The sequence below is a fragment of the Cygnus olor genome, chromosome 5, assembly GCF_009769625.2.
Source record: "Cygnus olor isolate bCygOlo1 chromosome 5, bCygOlo1.pri.v2, whole genome shotgun sequence".
In the NCBI taxonomy this organism is placed as follows: domain Eukaryota; kingdom Metazoa; phylum Chordata; class Aves; order Anseriformes; family Anatidae; genus Cygnus; species Cygnus olor.
The window spans coordinates 37737717-37757876 of record NC_049173.1 but is presented as its reverse complement, the minus strand read 5'-3'; the positions used below and the strand labels follow the sequence as shown (position 1 = coordinate 37757876).

Below are 20160 nucleotides of genomic sequence, written 5' to 3'. Positions count from 1 at the left end.
CACTGTGTACATTAGCAAACACTCCATGCAAGCTGGCTGGCTGAGGCTCAGGGTTTTCAGTGCTGCCCTTGCACTACAAAGCCCTTCTTTGTTCTCTCAGCTCTGTTTTAAATATCTGATGACTATTCCACACCGTGTCAGTGCCAAATCCCCAGCTTCACTGCAGACTCTTTACAACAGCACATTGTGGGCAGATCGGATGGGGATGGGCTGGCAGAGTGTGGGTATCTCCCCTTTCTTTGCTTCTCAGGCAGGTCCTCACACCAGCTCTGCCATCTCCCTGTAATTTCTGTAGCCCCTTGTGCAGTCACCTGGATAGTTTTCAAAGCCAGAAGGAGTGACTTCGGAGTGCAGAAATTGAACTTGGATCCTGACATGGTAACTGCACTCAGTGAGTGTGCATCAGGATGGGTGTAGTCAAGGTTCAGCCAAGGAAGGGCAAATGAATCAAAGAGTGTTCTTGCAACAAATATTTTTGTTGAAACTTGTTGTGCCTATACTGTTGTTGGCTGGATCTTGCCTGAGCTTGCTAGCCAAGTGGGATTGGGCTTTGAAATAAAATTAGATGAAAGATTTCCTATGAACATGCATACAGAAAGTCAGGAAGTGATGCTGATGACTCAGGAGACGGTGATGTTCCTTCTTGATTTGGAGTTGAAGTACTTCCCTGGAAGGATTTTAGCACAGCAACACACATCTCATCCTCTGTTAGATGAGATGTTAAACTGGGGTCTCATCTCCTCATACTCATTAAGGAAATTTTATTTAGAAAGGTGATGTTCTAGCTTTCCATACAAGACAATTCTGTGGGATTGCCTTAACTGCTATATTGGTGTTCATTCTGCACAAAAGGTGTTTTTTGTTTTTTTTTTTAAATTTATTTTCATTCCAGGAAAAAAAGAAGAGGGGGGAAAAAAAAGTAGCTTTTGTACATGGAGATTTACAATACAAATATGGCATCTTCTTTTTGGTCCTAAACCTACTAACTCTTCATGAAGTGCACTTCTGTTTTTCAGGATAAACATAGAGTTAATGTTGTTTCCTGCAGTGCTTCAGGATTTCTGTGCATTGGCAGTAGGGTAGGAGATAAACAGTAAGCTTTCTGAGTTAGGAGAAGATTTTATTCAATATTATTTCAGTGGTGCTGCCCACTTTTGGCGATTAATGTAAAAGAAGCTAAACTGCTCGGTTTCCCATTCTGTTCCTTGTTTCCCTTCCTGAAGCTCCTTGGCATCCAGTTCTGGTGTGCTGGAAACTCAGCTGTGCAGTGGGTGGCTGCAGTGCCTTCTAAAATAAACAAACCTGTTTTCATTCAAATGTCTTCATTTTACATGCAAATATTTCTTGGTAGACTCAGTAAGAAACCTTTTTCTAAAGTAAAACCTATTTATTAAGGGCCACTTGAAGGTGCATTGTAATGCTTTTGCTTAATCATTTAAAATCCATGAAAGCTAAAATCACTGAAAGTAAGGTTTACAGCACTGTCGAAGCGGTGCAAGGCCATATTCTCCGTTATAGTTCTTTGGCTTAAATAGTTTAATTCAGTGCACACTGTGTACAACGATGAGAATCCGAGAGGGGACTTGCAATGGCTGCTTATACTATGCAAAGGGCAGTCACTCCTGTCTTGGCCATGTTTGCTTCACTGGTACAAGACTGAGGGCTTTACAAACAGGAATGAATTTCTTGGTGGTAAAGTATTCATACATGATGAGGAGGTGTTGTTGTCATTTTACTCAGAAGGGATATAGCAAAAGTCAAAGAACTCTCTTAGTGGTATATAAAAGTCTGTACCAGAGTCAGAAATTGATTCCACTTGTCATATGATCCAGTTCAATGCCTGATTCATTAAACCATTGGTTCTCATGTTGTATAGTACCTCCCATCACATATGCAGTCCCAGGAAAGTTCACAGATGAGATCCCGTCCCATTAGGCAGACAGTAATCGGCCAATGAGTGCCTCATTTTTTAACACAGTGGCAGGGGATATGAACAGGCTACATGTCCATTTTAAAAAAGAAGAAAATGCCATGAGATATTTTTAATGATCCCCCAGAGTTTGGTGGAAACCAGGTTAATGATTACTGTTTTCCCAAAGATGAATCAGCTAGCCTTATTGTGATACTTTTAAGAGATTCCTGCTTCCTCTCTTTGCCCCAGCCTCTTCACTGTCACTATATAAACCTGTACCCTTAGGTGACTCCCTGCAATTACAGAAAGTCAGTTTTTTGAGAGGCAAAGCTAAAACTAGTACCCTACCTTGCAGGTAGGTGCCCGTGTCCTTTGGTGCAGGCTGCCAGGAAAAAAGGTAAAGTCAGAACTGGAAGGACTTGGGAAATGCTCCAACTGTAAAACGCTCTAAGTGTACAATTATTTGTTTCTCTTAAGAAGCAAGTTGCTCTCAGGGGGAGGGCTGCAGCTGGCATGTACCAAGGGAATCTACAAAGATCTGCACCAAAAAGAAGCAGTTAGACTAAGTAAAAAGAAGGCTGTGTGTTAGAGGTTAGTATTTTTTTTTTAGGAATGACCAAAGTAGGCTGTTTTCCTGGCAGTCATTGTTTGGTGGAGCTGAAAGAATGAGCCAGGTATTATGCCCTTACTCGAGATGGGACATTTGGGAGAAATTAGAGATTTGCTTACTCCCAAAATACTGCTGTTGGGCCTTAACTCAAAAGTAGGGAGTTCAGCAGAGCCATAGCCACCGGTATCTTTGATTCAAGGTAATTTAGGCAGAAGGTCTCTTCGTACTGTGTGCAGGTCCTGTTTTCTGTCAGGCAGGTTGAATGTCGTGTGGGTTTAGTTTCCCTCTCTGATTTGGTTGTGTGTGCAAACAGCTTCTTGTTGCCACTCACGCGAAGATGCATCTTGATGAAATACAGCTGTATCTGTCCAGCTGCCATGCTCATCTACTGTCATCTGCTTCACTCCAAACCAGAACCTCCCACTTCGCTTTCAGTTTCCATAACTTTCCCTACCACAGTGACAGACACCTTTCTAACTACATATCTCGGCTTCCAAACTTTCTGGCACTCAACTGCTCTGGCTTTTCTGTGAGCTGCTAAATCTTTGGGCCCTGTTCTTCAGTCCTGTGAGTTCGAGTTCCCACATGAGTCAGTCATTGCATAGCATGGGCACAGCCAGGCTCACTCTTGGCTTTTCTCCAAGCACAGCTGAGTGAAGATCTTTTATAAACTAATGGAAGTTGAACTGTGGATTGGAAGAAGAGCAAATGAATCCAAAATTCCCAATATGTATATGCAATGGGAGGGCACCTTAGTGCCCTAAGGTCAGCCTCAGCTGACCACTGAAGACAAATTCTCTGGATAGAATGAAGTGTGAAGATCCTTCCCTTCTTCCCAATGTAAAATACATGCTTGCTATATTAGCAAGATGCTAGATTAGTAGATGGTGTTGGGGAGATGTATTGTGTGAAGATGTGTTTTTGTTGAATTTTTTTTTTTTTTTTTTTCCTGAGAGCACTACCATGCTGCCCTAAGGAAGAAAAAGATTTCAAGTGGCCTTTCTCCACTTTGTTGTCAAGTCAGCCGCTGTTTCTCCCAGGATAACAGGAGTGCCTGATACACTGAGCAGATGTGCCCTGAAGGATGTGAGGAAAGCTACTATATTGAGATCAATAGCATACTTTTTCTCTCTGTAGCATGTAAACATTTGACCTGATAAATACTAGAACTTCATCGCCCTCTTCCTTTTTATTTGTCTTTAAAGAATATCTACATCCCCATATCTATACATTGAAATAATATTTTATGGTGAGTTGAATGAGCTTTGAAGCATTAAGAAAACCTGCAGAGGTCAAGGGTGACAGGGTTTCAAATTGAGTAGCTGGGGAAAAACTCATATGGCTGGACGCTTATTGCTTATTGGGAAGTCCATCTGTGTATGTTGCCTGGGGAAGTGCTGTGTATGTTTGCTTAGGAAATCCAAGAGAAATTTAGTTGTAAGAGTGTTGGTGGAAGTTTTATGTTGATTCTATTTACCTGTAGCTGAAATGAGTTGAATTAGGTTGCCTGCTACAGTCAGAATAAATAGTTTTACATGTACTGATGACTCGTGAGTTATAGTGTGCTCAAGGCTGTGCTGATGGGACCTCAGCTCCTTAATAGGGTGTTTTTAATGTGTTTCTGGTGTTCTGAGGGGCTCTTACAGAATGACACTTCCACCAGCAATCTCTGTTTAAAAGTTTTGCTCTCTGAGATGTGCGTATTCACAAAGTGAGTGAGTGGGGGAATTAATTCAGTTGTTTTTGACTGTAAGGAGGAATACTGTTATTTTAAAGAAAATTGGAAAGTAGCGTCACTTAACAAATAATTCTATAAGGCTGCTCTTTTTCAGAAGAGCTAAGTTTTGTTCCTGAGAAGATTCTGCACATGTACTGCTCATGCAGTGCTGAGTCAAACCGCAGCCATCTGTAGGAGCAGCAGAGCTGAAGGTCAAGGAACAGACTCTGCAGGTGTCTTCCCCCAGGGAACTTTTCATACCTGCTGTTTGGTGCAACCTAACCTATTACATAAGTGAGAGATTTGCTCTTCTGAAGAATGTTAATGATCCTCAAGGACCGTATCGTGTTGGCAGGGATGATTTAGAAGGATTCAGAGTGAACGTGAGAGGCAAAAGGCAACCTTCATCTACTGCCATATGTTGGATGGTGCTGTTTGACTATGAAGGTGTCTGATCCTTCTCCAAAACATCAGAGATGCAACCAGCATTAATAGATAAATCTGCAAGGAATATATATTTTCTTTTCCCTTTGTGCCTGTTTTAGTAGATTTGATCCTAATGAAAAGCCCTGGAGTGACAGCCCTGATGATTTCACTCCTGTATTCCAATGTGCTCGTGGACTTGACAGAGGGACAGCACACCAGCCTTTGAAAAACTGGTTTCACAGTTACAAAAAGAACTGCGTAAGGTGGTTCTTTTTTTCATCTTCTTTCAGCAATACTAAATAATCAAAACACACAGTAAGTGAAGACTGATATTAGCTCGGAGTGTTCTGTGCGTGTGAGTGCTCCTGGTATTGAGAGAATAACTGGAGTCTGTTGTAGGGACAAATTCATTATAGGAAGCTCCCTGAAATCTATGGAGTTTCAGCCAGGACTAATTCAACCTTTGCATTTGAGTCAGCTCTTACAGTCACACAGTCTATTATAGGTTTAGAAAATGTTTTGTTCTTCCACAGAACCCTCTGGATCTGTCAGTGAGTGTTTCTAATATCTGCTCGACCTGTTCCTGCTACGAACAAAGGACTATATTGCTGGTAACTCAGTACATCCCATACGCAGCATTATTTTCAACCTCTGTTATTTTTTTTTACTGTTGCTGGAATAGTATCATACAGAAGCCAGCTTTCTGGAGTAGAGAGGTAATGCTGATCTTCTGACCCAGAAACCCACCCCAGTCTTAGAGTACAGTATAGGAAAGGGTGCAGTAGACAGCCCCAGAGTGGACACAAGGCATTGATTCACTGGAGGAACTGTGCCGACATCCTGGACCGTGAGAGCGCAGCTGGGGCAGTTTAAGAGCAGCAGTCAGGTTCCAAGAGGAAAGCCAGGCTTTTATTATTCACACTACAGTCACCTATTGTTTTGCTTCTTGTTTTTCTCAAGATATTTAGACGTGTCTGGTGGGCAGGAAAGTGAAAGACTGGGAGTGCCAGCTCTAGGCAGCCACAGCACTCCCAGGTACTCTGCAAACTTCCTCCTCACGGCTCTGTTCCTGCTGTTTCACACCAAAGCTGTAGCTCCTGTCTGAGCATTTGGTCCTGAATCTCACAACCTCTACCTCCAGCCTGGCCTGTGCACATTTGGCTAATTTCAGTGTGTAATCCCACACAACTCTGCCAAATCACCTCAAGTTTAGTCAAGAGTAGTCAGGCCAGGATGTGTTTTAAAATGAACCTGCAAATAGGATGTAATTATACAATGTTCTGTAATGATTTTATGATAGCTGTTGAAGATTAGTGTGATCCTTTTGACTTTAATTTCAGCTGGGATCTTGGACAGAAGTAAATACTTAAGCAGAGTCTCACTCATTAAATGACTCTTCACAGCTTCAAAAGGATACTGTTAATGAAACCAGAATATTTAATATTTGTTAACTGAATAAAAGCCAGCAAGTATAATTCCTTGGTCTGTTAAGCCACGTGAAAGTATAAAATGGCCTTAGAGCCATCAGCTACCCAGCAGAGAATTCCTTCTGCATAGGGGGACATTTCCCTCATGAGAAGAACCAGCTGCCCGTCCCTCTGCCTGTAGTAAGACGTGTATAAGAGAACAATTTGAAATAAATCTGCATGTACTTTATCTTCTGCTGGATTAACTCTTTGTTTGGGAGTAGTTCTGTTATGAGCAAGAGCTTGGCAGCTAAGGGCCAAATATCTGTAACTAGCTCCTCTCCTTGTCCCCTAACTTCTCTCCACGCCACTGTCAGAGAGAGTGGAGAAATGAGCCCATTCTTACAATATTAAAACATTTGAATCATTGCTGTTATCTCAGAACTCGTGACAGTTCCGCCGAGATCCAGACCCTGATGTTATGCTATCATAAAAATGTTGGGACCAGCCTCTTCACTGATATAATCCACAATGGGGAATTTGGGCTGTAGTGTGGATTATGTTTTAGAGAATCAGATCACTGTATTGCTTCACGTGCCAAAAATTCCTTTATAGCACTCAGGGTGACACCTTTCTTCCACATTCCAGACTGCTCAGATTGTTTGCATGTAGCCAAACGTGTGCACTCAGCTTGCCATGCTAAATAAAGGTAATCTAATGGTAAAATAAACCCTCCCGATGATAGAGGTGGGGGATAGCTGGTGTTCCCTTAGAGGACACAGATAGAGACCCGACTTGCTACCATCTGCCATTTTGTGCATTTGTTTCCAATTGTGAAAGGCCTGCAGTGCATTGGCTAACCCAAAATGCAGGGCCCCACAACAGGGAGTTGTGGGGTTTGAATGTAAACAGAAGATCCCACACTGGTCAGAATCATCTTCAGAAGGCATTAATGAGTCAACTTCAGTACCAAAAAAAAAAAAAAAAAGGAAAAGGAAAGGAAAAAAGAAAAAGAAAAAAGAAAAAGCTTATTAAAAAATGAATGTAAAAAAAATCTTGACTCCCCAAACTACTTATGTTTTATCATCTCTATCATGATTGCTAGCTGCAAAGGTAGATTTCTGGTTTGAAAGATTGACAACATGCCAGTGCTGATATGCTGGGTCTTCATGGACAATGTATTGAATTCCCAGGACTGCTGTTGCTGGTTCTCAGCAAGACCAGTGGGAGTTTTTAGGTATAGGGCATATACCTAATAATATAGGTATACTTATAAGCAATTGTGTTTATTTTTCCACTTTTGGATAATCCTGAACAAGGAAACAACCAAATGCTCTTTACCTAAGAGGTTTGTTTTAAAATGAATGACCATTCACTTTACATTCACTTTTTTTCTATCATTTTCATATCATTGCTGGCTTACAAAGGTACTGCTCATGGATGAGCGATGCTGACCTTCCTGTATTCCAGGATCTCTATCATGAATTTAGGTGGCATGTTGATGAAGCACATTGCATTTTTATGTCTTGCTAAATAACAGGGAATCTAAAAGTGGTATCTTACCTGTTACTATTACCTTGCTAGTAAAGAGCCTGATGGAGTTAGATTGTTTGAGAAATGCTTTGCATCCATTTTCCTCTCACCATAGGCTGTAGTCAGTGCCTGGAGAAGCTGATCCTGTTTTGGCCAGTTCAGTCTTCCATGGCTGAAGCAGTGGTGTTTTTTTTTTTTTGCCTTTCCTTTGCAGAGTTCATGTTTTCTGAGCTCTTGCTGTACGTACTGTCTGTGGGAAGTGTCTGCTCACACCTGGGGGAAATACACAAAGCAAAGTGCCTTTAATTGCTTCTGGAACAGTACAGAGAATTGTTTAGATTAGATTTACTTTTCTGATTTGTGCTTAGAGACAGAGCTGACCTCTGCCAGGACTACAAAGAGCACCCAGCTGAGGTGGTTAACATCTCTTAGGAAACAGTTCAGGAACGAGCCTAACTCACTGCCCAGCGCTACAGTGATTACAGTAAATCCTCATCTTCTGCTGACTTCAGCAGGGTATTTGCAGACAGCAGTTCTGACTCTAGCAGGAGCTCAGAGCCCAAAGAATGTGAAGCACGAAGGCTTCAGTATCAGTATACTCGACCATAATAGCAGTTTTCTGTAGCTGCTTTCATTTATAATACTTCAAAACGGTATGTTTTCCTTTAAAACGGGACATATGTGAGTGCTCTGCCTGAGGGAAGCGTGAGGGAGAAAAAGCTCTGCGTCACCTTTAACGAGTGCAGTCTCAAGTCTCAGGCACTGTAACCTTGCCTAGTGGGACAAGTCAAAGCCCACTGGAGAGATAAACTGCTTCTGTCATTCCTTGTTCTGCTGTTGATAACGTTTTATATTGTGCGTGTTTATTGTATTACTGGTGAAGAGCATGTGAGCACACTGCAGCATAGGTACCACAGTGACTGCTCTGCGGCTTGTGTGGGTTGGCTTGGTCATGCTCCAGTACATATATATGTGTATCACAAATGCTGGTAGGTTGGTTGGCAGGGTACAGCCTACAAACTATGTATTTAACATAATTTAATATAACAGGAAACAAGATCTCTTCTTTCTCTCTTAGGAACAGCTCTGTAGGACAGGGGTGAAGGGCACTGGCATATGAGTGATACTGCTAATATGCACGGAGCCAGAAAGAGTGTATCTCCAAAGCAGCCTTTATCTATCTGCACACGAGGCACACAAGAGCACTAGCTTAAAAAAGCCACAACTTGAAGTTTGTAATTAAGTGAACGTACAGGTCCTGTCAAATGATGGCTGATCGTGAAGCCATATGGAAGATGGTTGCTGGTTTTTGCCTTCTTCCCAAATTGTCCGTTTCAGAAAGACTTCCTTTTTTTTTCTTTTTTTTTTTTTTTTCCATCTATTATTTGTAAATACAAGCAAAATAAAGACTGGAGGCTAAAGCAGCCAAACGTTACAAGCACTCAAGCACTCTCTGTTTCTCCTCAAATTGGCTATTGCTCTGGTGTGTGCTTCAAAGGCAACAGGCTGCTCTTCTCCTGGCACTGCAGAGGGGACCATACTTCCCCAGGCTCTCAGGCCCCACATCTCTGCTCTTTTTCACTATGTTTAGGGACTTGATGCCTGTACAGAGGCACACTGCACTCACTTTGAAAAAGTCTTGGCAGCATACTGCTGCCTAGAAGCTGTAAGCTACATTAATTTGAGCACCAGAAAGTGCTTTGGCATTTATGGATATGACTGTCTTTCTACAATTTTATCAGTAATACTGTTTGCTTTCATCTTAGTTATCCTTTAAACAGTGTCAGTGTGCATGAGATCAGTGCCTCAGCTTTAATGAAAACAGGTTTCATTTGTTATTTGAGATGTCCTTTTAAGTGCCAAAGATGGAGAATCTGGGATCCTGGGATCTCAAGTCTGAGAGGCTGCCTGGAAACAAGAATGATACTGAGGAGCTGATGAAATGTTCAAATCAAGTGCAGGACAAAACAAAATCTGTGTATGTGATGGAAGGGGAACGTGGTTGTTCAATATCTTGTTTTTATACCAAGATATGATAAGGAATTTGGAAATTTTAGTTATATAACTTTTAGAAATTCAGATCTATGATAAGGAATTTAGAAAGTGTTATACCATCTTCATTTTGAATGTAGTGCATCTATAAAAGGTAGTCTTTTACTTTGTGGTTTTGCTATTTACAAGTAGGCCTAGGAGAACACATGGTAACTTAGGCATACTTGACAAAGGGTTCATAACACATTCATGGACTACCCTTGCAGATGCAATTACCTTATGGAAAAAGTTTCCCATGCCCAACTAAGGAACATATTTAGGCCATTTCAGCCACATAAAGGAAATGAATGTACAGCAGAGGTCAATGCCCTAACTGTTCTGTGCCAGAAATCCTCTGTACATTCTTTGAGGTGGTATTTATACTGAAGTATGCATTATCTGTAGCTTGTTTATAAATATGTCTGCTAACTCTATACAGCATTTCTGCCTGTAGAAGCTCTTATAATAACATATACTCCAGGGTTTAATTTATCCTTCTTCCAGCCTGATTGTTCTTTTTTCTTTATAATTCATTGAATTGTCTAACACTGGCAACTCAAGTTTTGTTCTTTTTCTCTCTCTTTTCTATTCTTTTCTTTTTTCCCCCTCACAAATTATTGCAAGTCATTGTGCACTAAATATAGTTCTGTTTTCTGCTTTCCAGATGCGGAGAGCTTGGCATACATCCTTATAGCATTCCAGCCTAATTCTCTCTTCTCTCTCTCTCTCTCTCTCTCTCTCTCTCTGTCACACACACATGACTATTCAAAGAAAATATATTGAGTTCAGTGCTGCAAGAAAATCTTGATAGCTCTCCTTGTAGAATGGATAATAAGTTTTAGTAAGACTTACTCATGTTACATTTTTGTAGGCTTTATATTCAATTGCTGCACCCCATATTCTTGTGATGGCCTAATACATGGTTCTTGTTGACTTACGTAGTTCATAAAAGATTTCATCTCTACACACATCTCGCTGTGCATTTTAATTATTTAGATCTCAAATTTTGCAGTCTGATCTAGCCAGGCAATTTTCACTTCTGGTGCAACTGGACTACACTAGAATATCAGGGCCAGCTTCAGGGATGTTTCAGCTCAAAATGTGGAAGTTCCACAGCAAAAGTCAGTAGGGTGGAAAAGTACGTACATGTCTGAGCCACAGCTGCAGATTCAGTTTGGATGTGATTAGAACTTATTACAGTCATCCAAAGCAACACTAATTTTCAAGAAAATTAACTTTCTGCTCCATTTCTTTTGTGAGCTGGTGCTGGTTATCCTCATAAGGGCTGCCCACCAGGCAAGTGACTGTTTCGGTAATGATAGAATAGTTCATATATAGGGTATGTAACATTCCTAAATTTTTAAGTGATTTGGACTATTAAAAGACAGAGAACAAATCTGTAGGTTTGATTTTATTGACAATCAGTAGTGCCTTGCACCAGCACAGTATTTCTTTATTTGGAAGTATCCCAGTTTAAGACATGCATTTATGCTGAAATTTGCTAGGATCAATGTATTGGGATATTTATCCACCACTGAAATGCTGCTGTGATGCAACATGGCAGCTGCTTACGGCAGGAAGCAAGGGAAATGTCTCTAATCAAAGCTGTAGTGGGAAGTGATTGGCAGAACATATTTACCCTGAAGATGGATCTGTCCTGCCCAGCACAGTGGGTAATCCTGACTGGGGCTTTGGCACGCCGTGTTAGTACAAACGCAAACAACTATTCATTCTGAGACATAGTTAAAGCACCAGGATTAAATTTCTCGGCAGTCTTTTGTAAACTGCCTCAAATCTGTGTTGACCACGGCCCCTTCTCCCTCAGGACAGCGCTCTGTTCCCCTCAGAAGCTTGCCTGGGAGGAGAGGGAGCCGTGTCCCACCACTAACCCCCTTCCTGCAGCAGCTGCTCCTGGGAACTGTAGCAGCCCAGCTCGCTGTGAGACTGGCTGGGAAAAACGGAGGACTCTGGCTGGGTGCCACTGCTTGATTTCCATAATGCTTACTTAATATCATAAATGCACAAAGCCTACAAAACATCAGCAAAGCTGTGAGGCCAGATAAAATCTGTTTCCTAGGACTGATCTGTGCAGTGCCTGGCTGATGGGGAGAAGCTTCCCGGGAGGTTTCCAGCCCTCGGGATTCCAGAGGAGCCGTGGTCCCAGATCCTGCTGCTGCGGCTGTCCCGTAGCAGCTTGTGAAGAAATACCAGTATCAGGCCGTGGCTTGCTGTTCATCCACTCCTCTCACAACACAAGGAGCGTGTCATTCAAAACAGAAAATAGCTGCAGTTCAGCACGGGGTTGGCGCGAAAGGACCGGGCAGGGCACGTCGCAGGAGCCCTCCTGGCATCGCTCTCTGCTGAAGGCTGGCCAGCGGGGGGGGGGTGCTGGCGGAGCTGGCCGCTCTCGGGAGCCCGACAAGGGGCCGCATTGTTTCTGGGCCTATCAGTTGGTTTCTGATTCACCCACGGCCAGCGCGCCATGCTCAGATCACAGCTGGCCCGAGGATACGCTTTCCAGTGCATTTAGCGCCTGGAACAGGCCCAGGTTTCGGGAACACATGGTGAGGAGGAGGGGACAGCTGTGAGACCAAGAAGGGAGCTGATTTTTGCCTTCCCTCAGGATGAGCTTTTCTTTCATAGTTTGATTGCATTAGCAGCATTCAAGTTGGTAAAGTTAATTTGAAGCCTGTGTAGATTTGGAAGGAGGGAGGACAGAGGCAAAGGGGGATCGGATCGATCAGGCAGTGGGTGCCTGCCTGGCAACGTGCCCCCATCCAGCACTGCCCTGGCCCACCGCTCAGCGGAGGATCTGCTTGTGACAGCTCTTAGATGGCTCCCGAGTACTCAGCCTGTGTCCTTGTTCAGCTCAGAGCTTTAAGACAGGTCTGCTTGCCTCTAGCCAGAGGTTTATGTGGCTGCCCCATCTCCGTGGGGTGTACCTGGCAGCAGCTGAGCTGGTGAGAGAGGGAATATCATGCGTGTGACTGGGGATGGAGCTGGACTTCACTGCCAAGCCGACCTTTTCATTTATCTTTGCAGCACAGAGCTTTTGAGCGATTCCTGACTTTTTTGTTCAGATTTCCTGTTAGACAGTAAACGTACCATTCCTCATTTCCTATCCTACGCTTCCCTGTGTTTTGTAAACAGTTTGGCTGTTTCACCTAGAGGTAGCTGCAGTTCAGGGAGGAATGAAGAGGTGCCTGTCTGTTTGCAGGTCCTTTAAGTAAATCTGGAATCTCCTTGTCATCCAAGTCCTCCACTTCCCAGCTTAAAGTTTCATCTCTCTTTGCCTTTCTTCCAGAGCTGATCCAAGAAAGGCAGCTGCAGTTGTGTGGGCTGCCATCGGCTTCTCTGCTCCACTGCACAACTTCAGTAATGAACTATAGCTTGTCAGGGAAATCTGCAGTTCCCTCCCTATGGCCTATACCTCGTAGGCCTATAAACTACTTTAATACTTGAGAAAGTCGATCTGTTAATCAGCGAAAGTAATAAGCCAACTTTTTTTCTCCTTCCCCTTTTAGGGCCCCAATACTATACTGTCATAGGATTTAAACATAGAAAAAGACCTGCAGTGTAATCGAGTATATCTCCTGTAGCGAGAGGTTGTTCTCTATTACAGGTTTTTATTATTATGTCAGTCTGATTTCAAATGAGCTCTGCTGCATGATTTACACATTCTTTTGAAATATATTTAGCCTAACACATCCCCACATCTAGAAGATTTTCCTGATACAGTTAACTCAATGTTTTCTCCAAAAATTAATCCAGTTTCTCTCATTTAAACCTTTGCTCTCCTGCAGCATCGTTCATTCTACCAAAAAAAACAATTCCATTTCCCTTTAAAGGGACTAGGGGGACAGCCAGTCTGCTATTTGGCCTGGCTGCTTTCAGACCTCATTTCTCAACCCCACCCTTCCCCTTCTCTGAGGAGGAGGGGCAGTCTTCATATTTTCCCTTTAAGCTGAGCTATGAAAAACAACTGTTTGCCAAAATCTTTCACCTTGGCCATATACGCTCACAGATGTTTTCTGCAGCATAAACAGAGCAGCAAAGAATGTCGGGGCACGGGGGAGGCGAGGTAGTTGGGCTGGGGGAGAGATCGTGCTGGAGAATTGCGTCCCAGCCGCTCGGCTGTAGTCTGCCTTGCAGAAGTGCACAAGAGCTGCTCCAACTGCTCAAAGAGCAGAGCCAGCTGTAAAATCATGCACAGCTTGATATAGCATGAGCATTCAGCCATGCAGTCTAAACATATGTAACGCACACGTCACTGTAACATGTGTGCAAATTAAGAATAGTGACAAATCTGGCTGGTAAGACCGAGTTCTCAGCTGTTCTTCAGCCATTTCCCTGCCCCAACAGAGACAGTGCTTGGGGCATTTGTCCATTCTGCTATCTTTTGGACCACAGAAAATGTCCAGACAACTGTGAATTAGGTTCCAATTCCTGGTTTTGAAGGTGAATGATTTGGAGGAAAGGAAGGCAGGAACCATCGGGACTGGGACCTTATGTGAAAAGAAGGAGATGCTCTTCCTAAAAGAGTAACCGGTACTGCTGATTGAATGCTCAGCATAGTCATGAGTTCAGTAAGGTCCTGATGAGATTTTTGACAGCAGGAAATGGTGGCAATGATGTGGTTGTTCAGCTAAGCTTCTGTGTTGTCTCAGAATACTGCTTTGGGCCAGCAGAAAAGTTTTTAGTGTAAACAGAGTCAGTTCTTGTTTAGGAGCGTTGAAAGCAAATTCATAACGATCAGTGTAAACCACTTGGTGCAGATGAAAGGGGTCAAGAATGTGGGCAATTCTTAAACAATTTGAGGCTTGGGAGGGAACCTTAAAATCTCTCCTATAGTCACATACGAATCACAAAGAACATATTGGTCATGTTTGTGTATATCCCAGAGGATCAATTTGTGAGCTGGTGCATATGCTGGTGGGTTGAGAGGCACCGAAACAAAGGGGCCCATGGTTGGAAAGATTTGCATATTAAGGAAAAGAATGTGGAATGTATGTATTATGTGTGGTAAGAGTGTGGAACTAATGGCTTATGACAGGGATACAACTATGGAATTAATGTGTTTTGGCAGCCAGGCATTAATATGGAATGGACAGTTTTGGAGGAAGCAGAACAGGAGTACATAAGTAGTTGAGGTTAGTCCCTTGCACAGGAGCTGTATTGAGAGGTTTCTTGCAGACGTATATGTGAGAGTGGACACAGTTTATCCTTATATCATTGTTAGGAAGTAGATAAAGATCTTTATTTGTATTTGTAGGGTGTGAGAAGCTTTTCCTCTCTGTTGAGTTGACATGAAGAATCCTTTTGAGTGTATAGCCTGCTGTTTTGTGTGGTTGTGATTTAACTGCCGTCATAGTTTCATTGTTTAGGGTTCTATTAAATATATTAGGCTTTTCTATGGAGAAAGTGGAGATAAATATATTTAGGGCTATCAAACATATGCTGTACTGGAGATAAATATTTTGGAGTTAATGATTGGGTATAGCAGAGCACAAGATCTACTGCCCTAAGTACCCACGAACATTCTTGCCAGCTTAGAGCATAATGAAGTTGGTTCATGCTTCATGGGGCTCCCAGGAAGCATCACTAGTACAAGTACCAGGGTTGTGTCAGCAAAAAGCTCCTGAGAAACAGCCCCCATTAAAAAATCAGCATTTACCAAAATAATCTCATTCTTTTGAAACTTTTCTGTGCCTACGTAGATCTTATGTTAAGACTCAGATTCTCACCACAGCATTTTCAGCTGCTCAATATTTATTCAAGCTAATAAACAAGAGAAAATAATATCCAAAAGTTTTTTTTTTGTGTCACAAGAGCACTGCAGGAGGCTAAGACCTTTTATTTGCTGAAGCCTTGATTGCATAAGGGAATTGAGCAGCATCACTGTTCTATAAGTATGCCACTTCATAAGCAGTATTTTGTAATATCTCTGCCATTCAGTCTCTGTTCAAGAGCAGACGTTAAACAAAGGTGTGGGAGGTCTCCACTCAAACACTTAGTTTGCTCTGCACAAACCATTCCAACCACACCAGGCTCAGTAGGTTTTACCATCAATGAGCGTTCACTCTACAGAGTCCTTCTAAAACCTTTCTTGTCAGCTCATCTCTGGGATCCATATGAGACTGAAGGTATCACAGAACTGCTGGTTAGAAGGGACCTCTGGAGGTATCTAGTCCAACATCCTGCTCAAAGCAGAACTGTTGCCAGCACTTGAATAGGTCAGCTGTGACTTTGTCTAGCCAAGTCATGAAAACATTCAAGGATGGAAATTGCACAACCTCTCTGGGTAACCCGTTCCAGTATTGTACTACTCTCCCAGCGAAAAGTTTTTTCTGATGTTCAATGCAAACCATAATATAAGATCCTGCATATTCATTCTGACATATTTTAAAGACTCAGACCTGGAATGAGATGTGCCTCATTCTTTGAAGTTCATATCCATCTCTCACCATCATAGCTCTGTTGCTTCACCATCAGGTTGCTTCTGTGTTGCTTCCACCAGTCCTTACAGCTACATGTCACATAGCAAACAGAGCTGAGGTACAGGCAACTAAAAACAGGAGCTGAAAGCTGATGAGCACTATCAAGACAGTAGCTTGTTCACTTGAACTATTTTTGCATCTACTGATTGTAGAGTAACATTACCCAAAAGAGTCACTACAGAACCATGGATGACATGTATAGCACAGACGATAGGCTTTTCTCTGGTTACACTGTCTTAAGCCTAATGCCTTATATTTGACCAAAGGAATTCCCAAGATGCTGTGATTTGAAGATGTCAAGAAATGGAGAACATGAGTGCACTTTCCCATTGCATTACTCTAGCCTGGCAGCAGCCTTGCTGAGGAGCTGGTTGCAGTGTTGGGATGGGACTGCACTGAGATTGCTTGTGGCTGCTGTGAACCTTGGCTTGTAATTTTATGGCTTTGGGGGAGCATGTTAAACTTCAGCCACTCCTCACAGTACAGAATGGCACACAGCAGCACTACGTAGCCCTAGGTGTATACTACTAAAGGTTTGTAATATCTAATACAAAACCCAGCAATTAGTCTTTTTCATCCCTCTGATTACCTATGCATACATTGATTAAAGTCACTCCTGTGCTGTCTCTTTTGTTTGCAGGAAGTTGTGTTGAAATTTCAAAAATATTTCCCTTGCAACTGTAGTTTCTTACTAGAAGGAAGGGCTGTCTTGAGAGCTGATAATAGAAGTGTTTCTGGCTTCTTGTCCCCTGTCCCACTCCCCTGCTAGAGGCTCCAAAATGTCATCCTAAAATTTATGACGAATGAATCAGGTGTTTCTTTACTTCCTAAACAAAGTGTCCTTCCCACTTTCCTTTTTCTACCAGAAAGTTGTCTCCTTCTGTTTTCTTAGAAATAAGATAACTTTCCTTTCACAGCCAAAACTTATTTCTGAAGAAACAGCTTAAGAAATGTTTTCAAGATGATCCCCACTTGAATCATCAGCACTGTTTCCTGCTTCACCCTCCACCCTCCCTGGAGTTCTCCCAGCCACATACCTGACCTGAACCTAATTAGTTGGTGAGAGTTAGAAAGTTTGCCGCCCGTGGTGTGGCTGTGGGCCAGGCAGGCAGAGTTCTCTGTGCCTGGTACTATAATTGTTGGGAAATCTTGCTTGATGGACAGAAGGTTATTCTGTTGTTTGGGTGGTGGTGTTTGTTTTTTTTTCAACAAAGGTCCTGGAAATGTGCAGGAGCACATTTTGGAGCTCATAAATTTGAGTCTTTAGAGGCAGAAGGAAGCCCATGTCTTTAACATTGCTGACAGACAAAGAGTATCAAGAGCAGTTTTACTTCCAAGAGTGTTTAAAACAACCTTAACACATTCTGTCCTGCTTTTTCAAAAGTCATTATTTTCTGAGGTCTGTTTATGCCTCTTGTCTTCGTGACACAGTGGAGTCTTTGTTAGGTGAGAGGAGAAGTATATATTACTAGAACAGCAGGACTTGCTTCTCTGCTTCTCTTTACCAAAACAAGGGGCTAGTTTTGCAACATCATCTCTTACCAACAGCCCTATTGAACAGTCCTGTTGACTTCTTCAAAGGGGCTTGTGCCCATAAGGATTATGGCATCAAGTGCTGCTCCTAGGCTGAGATACAGCCCTAGGAATCAAGAGTGGTCTGGAAGGATCCTCCTGCCTTCGCTGGAGATATGGAATGGGCCATATGTCCTTCCACCATGCTGTTACTACTGCTCTGCATAGGGGAGGAACAAAACACAGCCTCATGGTATGGGCCATTTAATTTGAAACTTGTTCAACTGTACTTTTTCCTCCCCTCTACTAATGGCCCTGTAAATTTTCCAAGGAATGTACTACTGAACAATAAATGTGTCCATTTGTTTGCTTGGATATTGTAGTGCTGTAATCTTCTCTCCCTCCTGAATCATCAGTTTCAATATCCATCAACATTTTTGTTGGGGAATGAAGTACTCTGAAAGCAAATGCCTAACAGGCACTGGAGAGTGTGAATAACTAACATTAAAACCATTATATCAGTGGCTTTCATTCCATTGTCTATGTATCCATCAGGGTCCAGTGACTGCTGAGGAATCTGCAAAAGATAACTGAAAACAGCAAAAACGTTTTCAGGAGACAAATTCATAACGTAGTCATCAGCCACTCCTTTGGAAAATGGCTGCTGTTCTGGGTAATATCTGCAAATGGGCAGAGACCTGAACAGCAGAGAAGAAATGATCGGGTGCAGATCACAATGGTGTATCCAACCTCAGGGTGCTAGGGGTGTTTGAGAATTGTTCCCATCTGATAGCAATTTAGGCACCGTTATAAACTAGTTGTTTCTGTCAAGGTCCTTGAGAATGGATGGCTGCATCACAAAAAACAGCTTTACATTTTGGATTAAATGGATTGATGATGGTAATCCCAATAGAAAAAGAATAAGAGGAGAACTGTAATGGGAGCTCAGCAAGCCTCTCAGCTCTGGAATTGTTCCACTGGTTGAGGGAGTGGTGGGAGCGGACTGAACGGGTCTTGAGCTTCCTGCATAAAAACTGTATTCAACTTTATTTTTTATCAACATTAGGTTTATGTAAAAACAAAGGCTGCAAAAGTTAGTTGGTTTAAAAGCCCCCCATTCTAGAAATGTACTCCTACCTTTTCTGTTCTCTTTGGAAATTATTGTTTATCCAGTGTAAAAAAATTCATGGACAAATTCTGCGTTCAAGATCTGTAAACCTGATCACTGTCTTAAAAACCCTGGAAGCAATGGCTTTGTTTATCTCCAGAAGTCCAAGAATAAGCTGATTTTGCTATTTTTAATCTATCCGGAAATATGCAAAAAAGAGAGCTTAATTGCAAACAGACCAAACCTTATATAGGAAACGGGTACGTCCCTTGGGGGCACCTAAAAAGTGAATGTCTGAAATTAAATTCATACACTCTTCTCCCTTGCTCCCTGAAGCACGTACTCTTCTAATGAAAGAGAATGCTGTATGCAAGCATCATATCCCAGTAGTTTCTTTCCATTATAACACTCTGGCTATCTTCATATTCAATTAACAGATGTTTCCCAGCATGTATGAGCTCAAGGTGACTAGTTGTGTGTGTCTGTAATGAAATCATTAAAGAGGACAGAGAAAAATTAGAAAAATAATGGCTCCATTACGAAGATCTTAATTTGGTTACCAGAGAAAAACGAAGCAGGAGGATTGTGATTCCAAGATCTTGCCCACACTTTTCTCGGGAGAACGCTACCACACTGAGCCAACAAACAACAGGAAAACTTTTTATCATGAAAGTAGTTCCCATCACCTGCCCAGTGATTCTGAAATCAAATCGTACCCTATGGTAGGTAACATACATCCTAAGGTGGACCAGACACAGTTAGCTTAACTAACAATCTCCCCACCCAGGAAAAAAAGGAACGGCATTGTTTTTGTACAGTCACAGAAGCAGGCTCTGACTGGCAGTGCCATTTTCCTGTTAGCTCTTCTACTACTCATTGCACGACCATTGAACACATCACGTGTTACTCTCTCTAGATGTGCCCTACAGTGCGTCATGAAGCTTGGCTAGAGCACTGGACCAAAGCTGTGCTCCTGCAGGTTTGGAAGGAAGCTCATCCCAGAGCTCCTCAGGCATCTGCACTGATGCCCATCTATTAGTAGAGCATGCTTTGCTGTACTCCTACAAGCTGAAATGGCTCAGCTGGTCTCCCTCAGGCATACTCCAAGGCCACCTGAAGAGCATACCACATTGCTCCAGCCTGTTGCATACTTGCCGTCAGCGCAGAAGGATTTGCCATGCCCCACGCTATCAGTAGCCACTGCCATGCTCTCTGGGCCACAGTGTCTCCTGAGTCTGAATCCTGGCCTCTGGATTTTGTGGTCTGATAGCCGTAACAGTCTGGGTAACATCCTAAATGCTGAGTGGCCTGCTGGCAAAAGCGAACACAGGGGACCCAAGATCTGTAGATTTATTGCTTGTAAACCAAAAAGTATATTAAAAAAAGAAGAGATAAAAATAGATGGGGA

General features: G+C 42.5%; 1 protein-coding gene across 6 annotated transcripts in view; it reads left to right on the top strand.

Annotated features, from left to right (window-relative positions):
• RAD51B (RAD51 paralog B) overlaps positions 1–20160 on the top strand; it is a 378738-nt gene that overhangs the window by 332426 nt on the left and 26152 nt on the right. The window contains exon 11 of one of the 6 annotated variants that reach the window (XM_040557570.1): positions 17050–17081. The exons of the other annotated variants lie outside the window; for them this stretch is intronic. Coding sequence (XP_040413504.1) covers positions 17050–17066 — 17 coding nt within the window. The 3' untranslated portion in view covers positions 17067–17081. Of the gene's footprint in view, positions 1–17049; positions 17082–20160 lie in introns of those variants that run through there. 6 annotated transcript variants of the gene reach the window in all.